At 39.2% G+C, this 17,046-nt stretch overlaps 2 protein-coding genes across 3 annotated transcripts in view; both read left to right on the top strand.

The window, feature by feature from the left end:
* Window positions 1-1,671: 1,671 nt before the first annotated feature.
* On the top strand, window positions 1,672-4,952 carry gpn2 (GPN-loop GTPase 2). The gene is given in 5 exon segments (NM_001200426.1): window positions 1,672-2,126; window positions 2,261-2,417; window positions 3,485-3,645; window positions 4,510-4,640; window positions 4,855-4,952. Coding segments are annotated over 5 exon segments (945 nt in total). The 5' UTR covers window positions 1,672-1,703; the 3' UTR covers window positions 4,928-4,952.
* An 8,696-nt stretch (window positions 4,953-13,648) lies between these two features.
* Window positions 13,649-17,046, top strand: part of arid1aa (AT rich interactive domain 1Aa (SWI-like)) — a 27,193-nt gene continuing 23,795 nt past the window's right edge. For both annotated transcript variants that reach the window (XM_017476147.3, XM_017476141.3), the window contains exon 1: window positions 13,649-14,875. In XM_017476147.3, the coding sequence (XP_017331636.1) occupies window positions 13,973-14,875 (903 nt within the window). In that variant the 5' untranslated portion in view covers window positions 13,649-13,972. The remainder of the gene's footprint in view (window positions 14,876-17,046) is intronic.

Here is a 17,046-nt window from a genome sequence, read left to right as displayed (position 1 = left end):
TATGGTAGGCTGATTGGCATGTCCAAAGTGTTTGTAGTGTGTGAATGTGTATGTGCAGTGGATTGACACCCTGTCCACCCCGCCTTGTGCCTGATACTCCCTGGAATAGGCTCCAGGCTTCCCCGTGACCCTGAAGGAAGGATAAGCAGTACAAGATGGATGGATGGAAATTACAAAGAGCATATTGTTTCCCCTAAGAGGACATTTTGGTTTTAATAATAAGGAATATAAACAAATGATTGAGCTACATGTAAGGAGATAAACTTTTCAATTTGAGAAAGAGGACAGAGAGAAAGAGCACAGTGAGAAAGAGGTATGTGTCCTTTCATTACAGTTATATTTCTATTATCCACTAAATACAGATATTTTCACTGGATTAGTTAAGCCTTCTAAAATGACGTTGGCTCTTGGATATTCATTGTGACAAGAAGGTTTACAAAAATGAACGTTATTCAGCAGAACATTTAACACACTACAGGCATCTTGAATATTATATACAATCAAGGGCTCTTGTATTAGCTACTCTTTACACATTGGTTTACTTTTTAGGTGTATAATTATGCTCTGACATCTGACATTCTCTCTACCCCATTTATCAGTGGAAAGATAGTACCACTACTATCCCTGCTGAAAAATCCAGCCTGGTCAGACCACCAACCAGCTGCTAAAACACAGGCTGAGTTGCTCAGGCTGGTCGACCATCTTTGCCAGCTGGTAAGTTAAATTTCCAGTTTCCTTATTACTTACTATTATTATTACTATTAATATTGATCAATAAATGTTTCAGATTTTTGAATGACCTTAGTGCTGCATTATTTTATTTTATTTTATTAAATAACAATAATAACTTCTCTATGATGCAGTAACAGTATAGGTAATTAATAAACTGTGTTTTGGCAGCTGTTCAGCTGGATTTTAGAGCAGGAATGTCAGTGTCACTGCTATGATGAGAATAATCCACTACCAAAGTCTGCTTCTTTCCATTGATTGGGCTTCTTTTGTTTGTTTGTTTTTTTGTTTTGTTTTGTTTTGTTTTTTTGTTTGTTTGTTTTTTTCTTGTTGTTGATTGTAAAATAGCGAAATAGTGGCTACCGTCAGTATTTATATACCTATTCAGAGAACACACGGTGTATGTTTGCTTTCTCTGCTCAAATGTCCATAATTGCTGCGCGTTCTTACGTTCGCGACTTTTATTTTGAAGTTGGCCAAAATGACCTGGATGTGATACTGGCTGCCTCTGATACTTCACGTTGTGGAGCATATATATATATATATATATTTATATATATATATAATTTTTAAAATGAATGTACTAATTTGCACTGTTCGTTTTGTTCGGGTTTCATAAATAATTTTGTAGCAGATATTTCTGTTATTCTTTGTAACCGCTCAACACTTCATGCATTGTTTTGAAAGTAGAAGAGTTTACGTATTGTTTGAGTGTACATAGAAGTATGTTGTCACATATTAGTGTATGAAGTATAGGCTACTGCTTCCTGTTCGTACCTTAATGGAACAAACGATTTAGCTAGCTATTAGCTGCTATTATAAGCCTCTTGCTTTCTGGTTCATTTTGTACCACAGAGTAACATAATGCACCCACAAGCCTCACTATCACACTACCTGTTCTAGTTAGTAGGTGACAGTTTATGTGTTTATATTTTGGACTGAACTAGTTTGTGTGGTTGAGAGTTAGGGCTGCCATGAGCACGTCCACTGGAGCTCAGGAGTCTTCTCTGCGCTTTGGTCAGGTCGTTATTGGGCCACCTGGCTCAGGGAAAACGACCTACTGCCGAGGCATGTATGACTTCCTGAGTCAAGTCGGGCGCAAAGTCGTGGTAATAAACCTGGATCCTGCCAACGAGGGACTTCCGTATCAGTGTGCAGTGGACATTTCAGAACTAGTCACACTTGAAGATGTGATGGAGGGGCTGAAACTTGGCCCTAACGGAGGCCTTATCTATTGCATGGAATATTTAGAGGCCAATTTGGACTGGTTAGAAGCTAAACTGAAGCAGCACCATGACTGTTATTTCCTTTTTGACTGCCCTGGCCAGGTGGAGCTTTACACTCATCATAGTGCAGTCCGAAATATATTTGCCCAGCTATCCAAGTGGAATTTCAGGGTGAGTAAAATTGTGTGTATGCATATATGTGTATGTATATATTGTATGTATACAGCCATGGTGCATCTTCTTGTTTGTGAGTTTGAATTATAACACCTACTTCCTTTGTGTTGGACGTTCGTTCATGATTCTAGTTGACTGCAGTCCATCTGGTGGACTCTCATTACTGTGCCGATCCAGCCAAGTTCATTTCTGTCCTCTGCACCTCGCTGTCCACCATGCTTCAAGTGGAACTGCCTCATGTCAATGTTCTCTCCAAGATGGACCTTATTGAACAGTATGGCAAGCTGGGTGAGGAGATATTCTACAGTGTGTCCCAAAAGTCTCTATGCGTAGTGGAAATTAACACTTTTTAGCAAAATTTAACTTTATTAACAAAACATTACCTACATGACTGCCATTTCTTTGTAAACACACACTGAGTCTAGTGTTATTCATGTAATTGCATGTCCATCGCAACCTTGCGAGAGCTTCCCGATCCAGCCATGAGAATGAATTCAATACCTCCTTTCCTTAGAGGCATTCTTAAAGGCTATCTGAAAAATAAATAATATAAACTAAATATAAAACATTTTGGAAAAGTGTTCATTTGCCATATGTACGGAGACTTTTGGGACACCCTGTACATTAGTGGTTCTCAACAAAGTGGGCCCAAGCACCGCAGGAATCAGTGATTTTTGTTTGTTTGTGTGTTTGCAACAGTGATGGAAATCACAACCCAACCTTATCAAAGTTATTGTTTATTTGTTAGTCTGTTTGTCTGATCATTTGAATTGGGTTTAATCCAGACCTCAACTCAAAAACAAGTAGGCCTATAATTCTTGTCAACTTTGGCCTAATGGGACCTGTCTGTGGAATTAAAAGTCCAATGGCTAAAAAAGCCCTTAAATATCACTGTATACATTTCAATAATGAGCCTAATATTTGAATAGTCGGATTATGCTCCAAAATCTGTGCCGAGGGGGTCTGTGAAATTTATTTTACCATTAAATTGGTACATGGCTGCAACAAGTTTGGGAACTCCTGTCCAACATGACAAACTTTTTATTGTGATATTGCGTTCATTGTGTTTTGCATGACCAACCGTGTTGAATATGTAATATAGTATTCAGAAATTTAAAGCACGAGCCATTCATTTATAGGCTTTTTACACTGTGGACCCCCTTTCTCCAACCCTTCTCTTCAGCTTTAGCCAAATTAAATCAATTAGGAAGTAACCATGTTGTTTTAAAATTTTAATTTACATTTAGTAAGAGCCTTACTGTCTTGGATCTAATGGGATACCAAGTAAAATGTCAATTACAGAACAATATTCCTTCACTAATTTCTTATCGTCCTTGTGTTACCGTCTTTCAAAGCCTTCAATCTTGATTACTACACGGAGGTTATGGACCTGTCATACCTGGTGGAACATTTAGCCACTGACCCATTCTTTAAGAAGTTCCATCATCTGAATGAGAAGTTGGCTGAGGTGATCCAGGACTACGGTCTTGTCTCCTTCGTCCCTCTGAATGTGCAGGTTAATTCTCTCTCTCTCTCTCTCTCTCTCTCTCTCTCTCTCTCTCTCTCTCTCTCTCTCTCTCTCTCTGTGGGTGCTTCTCATTTCTTATTTGTGCATCCTCGCTTCCTTTTCTCGCATCTTCGCTCCACCCTTTAGGATGTGAGAGAAGGATGGGATGTGAGGAGAGAGGAATCAAAGCAAGTCAAATGGTATATCTTCGCTCTCTCAAATGTCTCTTCAAAGCAACGTCAATTATTGATGTCTGTGCTCAGCTGGATGATCTCACTGCGCTTCAGGGATGTGCCGTTTGTTGTTGGAGTTTGGTTAATAACAACATTCTTGATAAAGCAAAACGCACTGATAGTATGTGAAATGTTATTCAACAATGAATGAATGAACAGTACATCATTTATCTCATCTTTTGTGCAGCTTTGCATATCCAAACATGCAAGGATCAATTAATCACAGTACTCATTGTAAGCATATAATTATTTAATTATAGTTCTCACAAAATGCCATCAAATCACCTAAGGACTTTTTGTTTTAGATTGTGGCAGATGTAAAAGGAGATGGGGAATTTATTCATGCGTGAGGTTTTTCGACAAGAAACATTTCCGCATAGGATACACCTGTGTATCCTCGCTGCTCTCAAAGCTTTATCGTTCCTCATTCCTCACCTAGTTGTAGTGCAGTTAGAGAATTTATATGTCCTTCAAGATAGCTGACTTTGATTGATTTTTGGGCCACAGGCTGGAGGACAGAGGAGAGAGGAAATGAGGAAGCATCAATTTGAGTATTGAGAAGTGTTCTCTCTGTCTCTCTCTGTCTCTGTTACTAAGAACTAACATGCATTAGATACATTCCTGATACTTTGTTCTACAGGACAAGCAGAGCATGATGCAGGTCCTTCGCACAGTGGACAAGGCCAATGGCTACTGCTTTGGGGACTTGGAGGAAAGAAATCTGCAAGTTATGATGTCTGCTGCTGTTGGAGCAGATTTTCAGTTTAACTTGTATCCTTATCTAATCAGTTGCTTTTTTCATATTTAATTTAGCATTTATTCATTTGGCAGATCCGTATCCAAGGATTAATAAAAACCATTGAGCTGCCTCATATTTCTGTCCCTTAGCTGGTTGAATTTCAGTGAATTAATCTATCCTATCTTTTAAAATGTTTTTGTTTACATGTTGTTGAAATATATTTCCTTAACTTTTTTTAAACTCCAGAGCTCTTGGAGTACAAGAGAGATATGTGGAAACCAATAAAAAGACTTTGGAAGAAGAGGTCATGGACTTGTAACTGTAATAAAAGCTTAATTTAATGACTTTGTATTGACTTGACTCTCTTTCCTAAACTGAAGGTTTTGAAGTGTTAAGATGAGATTAATTGTAGTAGGCAAACAAATTGAAACCTGAACCACAAGGCACAATATGAGCACCTACCATGAACATTTTCAGAATCAGGACTGGAATCTGCAGAAATATTTCTTTTGTAATAAAAATAATAATAATAATAATAATAAACTTTCTCCATAGTAACTGTTCATTTTTAATACCATATATGATATCTTAAAATTATGTGATTAATATATCTGTTAAACACCATCTCTGTCTGTTTACTATGTGCATTTTTACTGTTTTCATTCTTCTTGAATTAAGGAAACTTCATTTGTAAAATGAAACATTGAACACACTCAGTGAACACTTTATTAGGCAACATAATTGATAATATTCGTCAATTGCATTCCATTTTCTTCTCAGCACTGTATGCATTACCATATGTGCTGTGGTCTCTTTTGTTAATTACCTATTCTGCAAATAGGTTCTGTCCTTATTTTATTTAATAATATATATGGATCACTACAGAAAGCTTTTCACAAATTCATATGCAGAAATATAATAACATGGTAATGGTGGGGAAATATAACAAGGGTGTATTGAAAAATATACGTATCAGCTAATCATTATAAGCTTTGAAATGCAATGCATGCTGTCTTTATATTCAGATTTTTACTTTCTCACCCCATATTTAATTAAAAGAGATGTGAACCATTTTTACCAGGTCACTGCACATCAACCATGCTGTATAAGTACTATTTATGGGTTCTTGTTCCAAACAGTACATTCAGTAAGGTGAAAAAATGTGTGATCAATAATCACACGTAATAACACATTAAACAAAATGATTGACCATTAGTCATTAGTCATGCAAGAAATTATACCAGTCAACACTTTTATGGATTTAATACTGATCTCCAAACCGTTTGAGATGACATTTCATACTTCCTCCACCAGAGGATGCTGTCGTAAAGAAGGCATGATAAATATAGATTGCTTTCATTGGATGTGTAGGCCTGTACTTATTTCAGAAATATAGGTGTCTTGTGAATTTCTTGAATATGCAGCTTTTAGTGTCTTGTGAAATAAAGGTCTGAGAGATTGTGCTCAGATTAGGTGTTATATGATCTTTTTTTTAATGTATAAGAAGTATTCGCCATATATATATATATATATATATATATATATATATATATATATATATATATATATATATAGCATAAAGTACGCAGCCACGGCGTTATAACACTTGTTTGTGCGCTCATTGGAGTGTCTCGCAGTGGAGAGACTGCTGCATGCGGGACACCTTTCCCATCATGTGCTGCCTGGACCTTGTAAAGGCCCTGTCACCCGCGGAGGAACACTGGAATGCATTGTACACGCGAGGGAGAGATGACAACTATGTTACATAGTGCCTTGTGTTTTCAAAACCAGTCTTTTCGGGGCTTCTTTTCTGTTTAAAAATTACGATTTTTAGGTTGTTTTGACCAAATCATGCCACTCTATACAATTTCCGTCGCCTCATAGTCTTCTAAGGGTTTTGCGCTAATAATCACCTTAACGCATACTTGTGTGATCCGCGGAAGGACTCGTGAGACTACAGGGTTGTGCATCGCCTCTTAGCGCACTCTGTGTGTGTGGGCGTCGCTAAAACACGGAGTGGAGCCTCAGAGCCAAACATCTTCATTCCGCTTACTTACAGCCGTGACCGCTCCTTTGTGAGCAAAGAGATGCAAAGAAATTAAGCATTTGTCTAATCTTACTTTCTGGGATATGAATTCTGTGTTTTTGGACAAAAATCTGATGAACATTGTAACATATTTGCATTCGAAAAAAATGTGTAATGCAAAATGTACCATGTAAGGAGTAAATACATGATGTAATCAGAAAGAAAATGTGTGTGTGTGTGATATTGTACAAGCCTGGTTTGGGAATTGGCACTGATTTAAACAGTGGAGGAGTGTAATAACATTAACTAACTCTATAAAATTAGAAGTACACCGTTTTTACCTGTATAATCTTTAACCAGTTTTAGATTAATCAACTAAAAAGATGGGCTATTAAATGGAGAAGGAAACTTGACTACTTGGCTTCTGTGTTTGTTTGTTTGTTTGTTTGTTAGCCTGCATAGAGAATTTTAAATACAAATACTGTATGAGTTGAACTCTAACACCAACACTTAACATTAGCTATGGCTATATTGAATGAGGAAATTGTGAGTAAGCTCGCCTGAGCTAAGAGGAAATGTTTCTTATTATGTTTTCAAAAAGGTGTTCCTACACATATTAACTTTCATTTTTGCTTTCTAGACATTAGTATATTTACTTAATTGATGAATGTGCTTGCCTAAACTATATCAGAAATGTTTAAATGACTGATGTATAAAAGAGTGGAATATAAAAGTCATATGTAGCCCATGTGATGGGTCTTTGTGCAGAAAAATCACTGCAGTAGTATTTAGTAGAAGACAGCACAAACACAAAATACTGACAATTTTGTGTAATATCCTGTTTATGCTCACCACCACTGACATACCATCACAGAGTGGGGAAATGTTGTAGCACTATGCAGCATACCTCTTTAGCTAAATAACTACTATTTCAGTTTGGCTTTTATGTGATAGATAAGATATCTACTGCCAAAAGGAAACTTCATTAATATGTTGGTTCTGCTAAGAGGAACACACACGTACTTTATTGCATATGTTTGTAGATTTTTCCAGGTGATCATAATACATGCCTGATTGAAAAAAATTGTTCATGTTTCATTATGTGTAGTTAGTCCTACATCTCTGAAACATCTTATTAATGATTCTTATATAAACAAGTGCAGGGGCTTTGGTAGACTTGAGCAGCAGCTGAAAACCGGACGCAGTGGGGTGGGGTGGGGGGTGGGTGCGGGGGGGGGGGGGGGTGGACAGTGTGTGAGCTACAAACTCAATCCAGAATCCAGTTCACACTTTAGTTTGATCTGCATGGTAAAATCAGGAGCCAGACAGGCAGAAGGAGTTAGTGATGTGAAATTCGTTTCTGCCTTCCTAGGCTTATGAATGTACTAGTTTGACAAGTTGGCTCCCCTATACTTCTAGTTTATGTTCTAGTAGACCTCTGAGTATTTAACCATAAATGCTTGTATGGAACCTCAATCTTTTCATTTTAATACAAAATATAAAGATTTGACCTTCCCTTTTTATCCATTTGGGTCTATTAATCATGCTGTGTGTTTTTTTTTTTCTTTTTCTGGAGCATGTGATAAACAGAATGACTATAATCTTATCACTAGTATATGTTTAATTCAATATAGTAAAATCACAAAAACAAATACTCACTAAATGATGATCTAATGTTTCAAGGAAAACAAAGGAAATGTAGCAGGTTATTTTAAAACAAAAATGTATTGCCTCTCTTAAAAACAACACCAACAATGTAAGCCTATAGTGTTCCCATGTTTCTGTTGTCTCCAGGTTTGTTGTGTGGCTGTGTTCTGTGTGTTTGTGTGAGGGTGGGGGGTATTGGTTATGCGAATGCACCCACATCTATGCTTTCGTTCGCTGGCTTCCCAGACTGCTACTTCTTTGCTTAGCACACTTCAGAGAGCGAGTTTGTGTGTGTGACGGCTGCCCAGCAACCTGCTGGCCAAGTCCCAACTTCCCTGTGTGTGCTCTGGTTACTTTGTAGATTCCCATGTGGGGGTGTGTCTGAGAGTAAACGATTGAATGAACCACTAATTGAAAGAATGGCTCTATAGAACAATCTCCTCCTTTTTTCCCCCCCCTTGAGTATAGCTTATGTGCTGCTTATTTTCATATTAATGGCAATGAGTTTGACTGGTACAATATACATACACCATATATTTTTTTCTGTCATTTATTGTGGCCGATTGCAAAGCTTTTCATATATTTAAGATGTGTGTAAGCGATATTACTCTCAGTTATAGGTGAAAATTTAACACCATAACTGTGTATGCCCATTCTAAATAAATTAAACACATAAAAACATAGTCATGTGAAAAAATAAGTACAGCCCCCACAAATCATAACATTTCAATAAGATTCAAATCCGGGCTTTGACTAGGCCATTCCATAACCCTCCATTTCTTCTTTTTATTTAGACATTTCTTGGTGAATTTGCTAGTGTACATAGGATTATTATCCTGTTGAAAGGTCCACTTTTGGTTCAACTTCAACTTTCGGAGATATGGCCTAACAACCACTCTGATATGATGCAGAATTCAATGTTGAACCAATGAATGTAAGCTGTCCAGTCCCTGAGGCAGTGAAGCAACCCCAAACCATAACATTTCCACCACCATGCTTCACAGGTGGTATGAGGTGCTTCTCCTGATAAGCTGTCTTTGGTCTGCGCCAAACATGTCTGCTGTTACTGTGGCAAACAACTCTATCTTTGATTCGTCTTACCAGACCACATTATTCCAGAATGCCTGGTCTTTGCCTATATAGTCATTGGCACACTGTAGTGTTGCAAAGGCTATTTACCTGGCATGCCTCACATGCAGGTCAAATTTATGCAATTTCTTTCTGATTGTAGAAGCATGCACTTTGACACCAACAGTTGCAAGTCTTACTAGCAGATCCTGTGATTAAATGTTGGGGTTCTTGGAGACTTCTTTTTGCATAAGACGGTCTGCTCCTGGGCTGAATTTGCTGGGACAGCCAGTCCTGAACAAATTGGCAGTCGTTTGAAATCTGCACCATTTGTAGATTAGTTTCCTTACAGTGGAATGATGTATTTCAAATAATTTGGTGACCTTTTTAAATCTCTTGTCAGACTCATAGGCATCCACAACCTTTTTTCTGTAGGCCTTACAGAACTAAATAGTGTACTAAATATTTCACCTGACTGTATATAAGATATAAGACAACAGCATCATCAAGAAAAAGAAAAATACACAGAATGGTATGAAGAAGGCTGGGGCTGATTTCTTTCTAACCCAAACTGTAGATTCATGCAGCTTGTCAGTAACTGTTCTGTCAGTTTATTTGATTGGATCTGGCTAATATTCTTCAGCCCATGTTTCTGACACATCCACAACATGTCATCAGCACTGACTGAGAAGGTACATGTGAAATACAGTTGCAGGAACAATAAAATAAAAATAACCACATGTTACAAAGAGTGGCAAAATAACCACACGTTAACAGCTAATGAAGAAGTGCAGAAGTACAACAGTACATTTTAAATAGACTCATCTCATTTTTAAAATAGCTGTTCTTTACTTTGGGAAATGTCTGTCATCTAGGGTTTGATGCTTTGGCCAAACTTATAAAACTTGTAATTGGATAAATAAAGTAGTATCTATTCATATTAGTTGGATTATTTTATTAATTGTTTTAACAGACAGAGTCATTGGTAAGCTATTTTAGTCATTAAAAATCATAAGGTAATGACTATGAGCAAATGTTTCTGAACTAACAGCATGGTTTAATTTGAACTGTCCTTGGTTTGACTTTGTTGGTGTTTTGAAAATTGCAGAAAAACAGTAAGGATTACAAAAACACTAATATGCGCTCAGTCAGAGGTGCTAATATGAACCCAGGTCCATGTCTCTAACATAAATGTGATAAGACATAGAGTATATTCATTCATTCAGCTTTTGTAGCTGCTTTATCCTGGTCAGGGTTGGGGTGAATCCAGAGCCCATCCCAGGAATACTGGGGGCAAGGCAAGGATACACCCTGGATGGGATGCCAGTCCTTTGCAGCACACCATTCACAAACACATTCACACCTTAGGTCCATTTAGAGTCGTCAATCCACCTACGGGCATGTTCTTGTGAGGAGGGAGGAAACTAGAGACTCTGGAGGAAACATGATCACCAACCAGTGGCCAATTCCTATGCCCTCACATAAGATAATAGAGTTTCCATATGTGTACATACTGTACATTTAAATTTCTCAACAATAGGTCAATGCATAGTTTGTCAAATGCCTGCTAAAAAACTGATTGGCCAGCGGTGACCATGTTTCTTTTTATGATTATTTAAAAGTCATTCTTATGAATCATTTTACGAACTAGCATAAAACTAGAATCCACAATAACTTGATTGAAAGTTTGAACTTATTCAAACTTGATCAGACAAGTGCTACTTGATAAACAGTTATTTGAATGTTATCCCACCTCATATTGTTAATATTTGTACAAATTTAACAAATATAACAAAAAAATCCTCCAAATGAAAAATTAACTTCATGAAAATCAGACAATATCTGATTCCTATAGCCAAAACTGGCCATGGCCTAAACATTCTTTGGCTTGTAACATTCAAATGGTTTGACCTATCCACCTTCTGTGAATAACTTATGAACGGAGTGAATAGATGGTCTAGAATTGATTTAAAAAAGTAAAATTCACATAATTAGCTGGAGGTATGGTGGGGTACTGTTGCTGCCTCAGAGCTGCATGGTCCCCAATTTGATCCTGAACTCAAGTTACTGTCTGTGTGGAGTTTCTCTGCATGTTTTCTCTGTATGCACATGGGTTTCCTCCAGGTTCTCTGGTTTCTTTCGACCTCACAAAAACATACCAGTAGGTAGACTGGCAATTCTAAATGTCCCCTAAGTGTAAATGAATGTGTGCATGTTGTGCTTCGAAGGACTAGCACCCCTTTCAGGGTGTGTCCCTGCCTTTCGCCTACTGTTCCTGTGATAGGCTCCAGATCCACTGCCACCCTGGCCAGGATAAAAATGTTACTGAAGATTAATTAATAAACAAAAATAGGTCAAATCAGCTAATTGGTCGAAATGGAAAAATCATGCTTGTCTAATCATAGAATGTGGGATAAAATTAATTTGACTGTTAGCTTCTCAGATAGACTATGGGGCAAAACAGAAAACATGATCTATAGGCCAATACTGGTCTTTTTCACTTTCCTGAGGGAGTATACAGCACCTTTCTGCCAGATTATCTGTTTCTAAGGCTCAGTTGTACTTTCCATTTTAAAAACAGTTGAAAAAATTATTTAAAACAAAATTACGTTATTGGGCCTCTAAAATACTCAAAATGTCTATTTAAAAGTGGCTTGATCAACACATATAGAGGGAGCTTCATACTTCACTGGTTGAGGCTGGAGTATGGTGTAGGCCAGCAGTATAGCAGTACTGTGTGTGTGTGTGTGTGTGTGTGTACTGCACTGCACTGAAGCCGCGCTGTGCTGTGCTGTGCTACCCATCCCCCACAGTCAGGCACTAGCAGTGCTGGGCTTCTTTTGCAAGCAGCAAAGAGCTAAAGAGAGACGAAGAGAGAGAGAGAGGGGGGTGTGGGGCGGGGAGACGTGAGCAACAAGAAACGAGCTTATTCTTGTGCACAGAAATAATTTTCCCTCGTGAGATCCTCCTTTCTGTTTCACTTAGAGGCCAGAGTGAACTACAGGGTAAATAGGCAGAGGTTATTTTGTGATAATAATGTATTCTGTTTTTCAACCGCTTGCAGTGTTTTATCTGATTTTCTCCTTACCCTCTCCCTCCCGCCCTCGTTCTTTTTTTCTTTTCCATTTTCACTTCCTGCTTTCAGTCGTAGCCCCGCCCACCAGCAGCACTATCTTCTGTACTTCTTCCTCTGCTACACTCACAAGCAACTCTCCCTTATTCTAGATTTCTGTGAAACCCCAGTTAAAATTTCAAACCAATTCATCTGAGATTCATATGTTATAGTGTATTAATCTCTTGACATTTTCCAACAATTCCAGCTGAATATCTGTGTGGTTGGGTAATGTAGTTGCCATATATTATTATATTATTACAGTGTACACAGACAGATGACAAATGAAAGGTAAAACTTATGAGCGGCATTTTGCTGGCGTGGTTTGGGTCCACTTATCAGTGTAGAGAGAAGCAAGACAAATCAATACAGAGTTATTCTGACTCTATTGTATTGTATGAACATTTCCCTCCTGATATGAGTGTTCTCTGCCAGGATGACAAGGCCCTGAATGGTTTAATAAGTATGTAAATGATGTCAAACAATTTTGTAAAATATTGCCACTAAAGCTGGTTTTATACTGTCCGATTTCAGCAGTCTTTTGAAACGATTATCACACTGCAATAGAATAGACTGTGAGATGGTATGCATTCACTGTGTCAGATTATCTGGTGAAGATCCTCTAACGGTAGACATACAGTTAAAGAAAATTATGATGTCCTGCTTAGATCATCAGTCAGCACAATCTGGGCTCGTGCAGAAAATCGGGTTATGTAAACAGAAACATTCTTCAAAGTGTACCTTGAGAAAATATGGATTTTTTTTGTTAGATTAGGCTATTTTGTTTACATTTCACCATTGCCACTAGCGTGTTTGTAGCTAGTTAGTTTCACATAATCCTAGGACATCCTCTTATTGGTGGCCTTCAGACCAGTGTTGCAACAGCGGTCACACTGAGAATTTAATTAAAAAAAAAAAAATTCTGACACTGGCTGTGTTTGGTCGCAAATAGCACTAAACCAGTTAATTCACAACCAAAGAATTCATTTTACAATTGACAGCAAGATATACAAAATATAGTAGGCAAGAAATACAAAATATGAATTACAGATGAAATATTTTGTGTGTCAATGTATGTATTGCTAAAAAAAAAAGTGTTTTTCTTGCTGTTATGCAACGTCAAGCTCCCCCTTCCCCGCCAAACAAGCCCATTCCGCACTCCGAGCAGGATCCACTCCAGGTTTTCCTTGTTGCAGTGTGTGTCGGTAAAATGGCTGTATGAGCCTCGTGCTGGTGTGATCCGTTCCTCCGCTGTAGTCTAGTTCTGTAATAGAAACCCCCACAAATTCCGTGTCGGTTAAATTCATTCCCTGGGAACACAGTTTACTGTTCAGAGTGCTTCTAAAAAGCAGTGCTAACGGTGCAGCCCGGATTCGGTCCGGCGGTAAGGGGAGGGGATGACTCGAGATACGGGCAAATGGTTGTAAAACTGTTGTATTTACGTTTCGATGTTTAGCGTTCGATTGTGACTTGACTCGCCGAGAGGGAGAGAGAGAGAGAGGGGGGTTATCATGGCCGCTCAGGTCGCCAGCGCTACCTCTCTCAACAGCAGCCCGCCTTCCGAGCTGAAAAAAGCGGACCGAGACCCAAAGGAGGAGTCGGTACCGGCCGAGAAGCAGCAGGAAAATAAGGATCCGGGATCAGAGATCGGATCACCGGGCCGCGGCGAGCTGCACGAGCGGCCCGAGCCTGGCAATGCTACGGGAGGAGGAGGAGGAGGAGGGGAGTCCGAGATGAAGAACGGCAACGGCAATCCTCCGCGGCTCACCAATAATCAAAATGATCCTGCCGGACCCGAAGCGAATAACCACCCGGGCATGGCCCATCAGCACCACGGGTCCGGTTTTCCACCGCCGTCCTACGGCTACACTCACCACTACGCACGGGGCCCTTTTCATCAACATGGCGGACAACAAAGCCCTGGCATGGCAGCCGCGGCGCCCAGCAACATGATGGAACCGTATGGACCGAATTCGCACGACCACGGCTTCCCGAACCATCAGTTCAACAGCTACGGACAATTTCCGAACCGAGCGCCGTACCCGAGCCCGGGCTACGCCATGAACTCTCCGCGCAGCGCTCCGGCTCAGGCGGCTAAGCAGCAGCAGCAGCAGCCAGCGGGAGGATCTCCGACTATGGCCGCGTCCTACAATAATCAGCGCTATAATATTGCAAATCCACAGGCCACGTCCACACCGACTCTAAATCAACTCCTAACCTCGCCGAGCTCCAGCCGCGGATACAGCAATTACCCGCCGAGCGACTACAACAACCAGGAAGGCGCTAACAAGGGAGCCGCGGATATCAGTGCTGCTGCCCAGTATGGAGGGGGCCATCCGGGCTGGCAACAAAGGAGCCATCACCCGCCACCCATGAGCCCGGGAAGTACGGGTCAAACCCTCGGTAGAAACCAGGTGAGTTAGAAACTACACGGGTTTCTGTGGTTCCTCTTGTTGTCTTTTTTTTTTATTTGTGCTGAATGTGTGCCATGAGCACGCTAGGCTAGCTATTGTCTAGCTAAGAGATACGATAAAATGGCTGCCTTCTTGGTTTTTCATACACCGCCTGCTTTAACAGCTTAATTTGAACTGAAATAATGACGGGATTGCGATTTTAATAAGTGTGGAGGGGAAAACGGTGAAAATACAAGCCGCAGTCCAACCCAGTGGTACGAAAGTGTGTGTCTAAAAACACGACAAAGGCATATTTGCTAGTTACCAGTCGCTTTTCTCCTCACCAGATGGCTTAAACATAATTGGCTGAAGGTTATCTAGCTGTTCGGTTTGTTGCTGTTTCGGTATTTAATATGTATTGTTTGCGGTGGAGGGTTGCCTCTGTACGTTGGAAAAGGGATAGACAACGCTTTTACTCTGTTTAATTTTGCTTAAACGTATTTATTTTGCGTGGTAAAAGAGCAGGCTAGCGGACGTTTCACGCCTATGTTATTTGCAAGACACAACGTTACTCGAGCGTTAGTTTCTAGCGTGGCAAGTGTAAGACCAAATAAATACGCATGTAAATGTACTGTATCTACATTTGAGCTGAATGATTAGGGATGGCCAGGATGCGGCCAGATAGCTTAGATTTGATCGTAAAATGCGATGGTTCAGGCGTGTAGCCGGTTGTGTGGTATTAGCCAGCTAGCGTGTGCCTGTAAACGCCAGCCAAGTGATTTGAGTAAGGCCAGATTGCTTTGCTCTGGGATTTGAATTGTGGAGGTAAAATGCTTGTGTCAAAGGCAGGAGACAGTTGGTCTTGGGTTGACACGCAAGTCGAGATCTGATTGGCTCTTCATCCTGCGCTCATGGCCATTTATAATTTCACATGATGTAACGCAGCAACAATTCCTCATTAGTTAATGTGCTTCATCTCCTCATACTAGTGCAATTACTCTAAGTAATGTTTTTATACACTTATTAAATCTCAGCCATGCATAGATATGTGCATTTTCTGTCTTTCATGCAACTGTAATTGAATATTGAATTAATTATGAGAGCAACTAATAATGCCGGGCTTTGACATTGTGCCTTTTCAAACATTCTCACATTATTTTTTTGTTCCCATTATGAAATCAATTAACATTTTAAAATGTGCTTACAGTAATTAGTGTGTGTATAATATAAAACTATTGCTTTCTCGTTATTTATGTCATCATCTCCCTAGGCTAAAGTTAAATGTTTCAGGGTAATACTTTGCAGTATTGTGCCACGTAATATCCTACACTGTTTCAGAGCATCCTTCTAATTTACTATTCCAGTTATCTTGGACTGGAGCTATTGATGGGAAGTATTGATAATTCTTGTCGTTCTTCCCCGCCTGACATGGGTATTGGATGTGTTGGTATTGTAATGTATGTATTGTATTGGAATAGCAGTAACACATCTGTGCTTAAGTTTGTGTGAAAATGCAGCTGCGTGATTTATGATAAACGTCATTTATTAGACCCCTATGGATACACTGTGCTGTGTTCTTTATGTCTGTGAATATTTAGCTGTAATGTATATTGTTGCTGTTGTGGAGGACCATGTTGTGATGATGAAATTGCGTATGATCAAAGCAGATTGTAAATGAATTCCATCGACAGTTTCACTATTATAATTAACCGACTTCATGTTTGGCATGTCTGTAGGAAACCCCATGCCTGGTCGCAGTGTGTAAATTTGAGCATAAGATTTTAATAGCTAAAATTTCCGGTTAAGTCAATAGCATAAATTAATTGTTATAGTATAGTAAATTGTGTGGTAAAAAAAAAACAGTTGTGTGAACAGGAGGTGCTGTATAGCGCTGAAGTAGGTGTGGAGACTTTTGTAGTCTTTTCGCTTCACTATTATTGCGTGTTTTAAAAAAAAAAATTTATTACATATAAATGTATATGAAACGCGTCAGACCGTTTTTATTCATTTTGGAAGTCTGCTTTATTAGTAGTTGTTTCTTTTAGCAATTTATTTTTATTAATTGAAGATGATCTTCTTCTTCTCATTATTATTGTTGTTATTATTGATGTACAATAGGGTAAGTCGGGTGTGTCGTATGTATATTACATGTAAATAAGGGATTAGTGGGCGAGAACCTGTTTCCATGCAGC

Source organism: Ictalurus punctatus, chromosome 1 (assembly GCF_001660625.3).
Source record: "Ictalurus punctatus breed USDA103 chromosome 1, Coco_2.0, whole genome shotgun sequence".
In the NCBI taxonomy this organism is placed as follows: Eukaryota; Metazoa; Chordata; class Actinopteri; order Siluriformes; family Ictaluridae; genus Ictalurus; species Ictalurus punctatus.
This window is presented reverse-complemented; position numbering and strand designations above follow the sequence as displayed.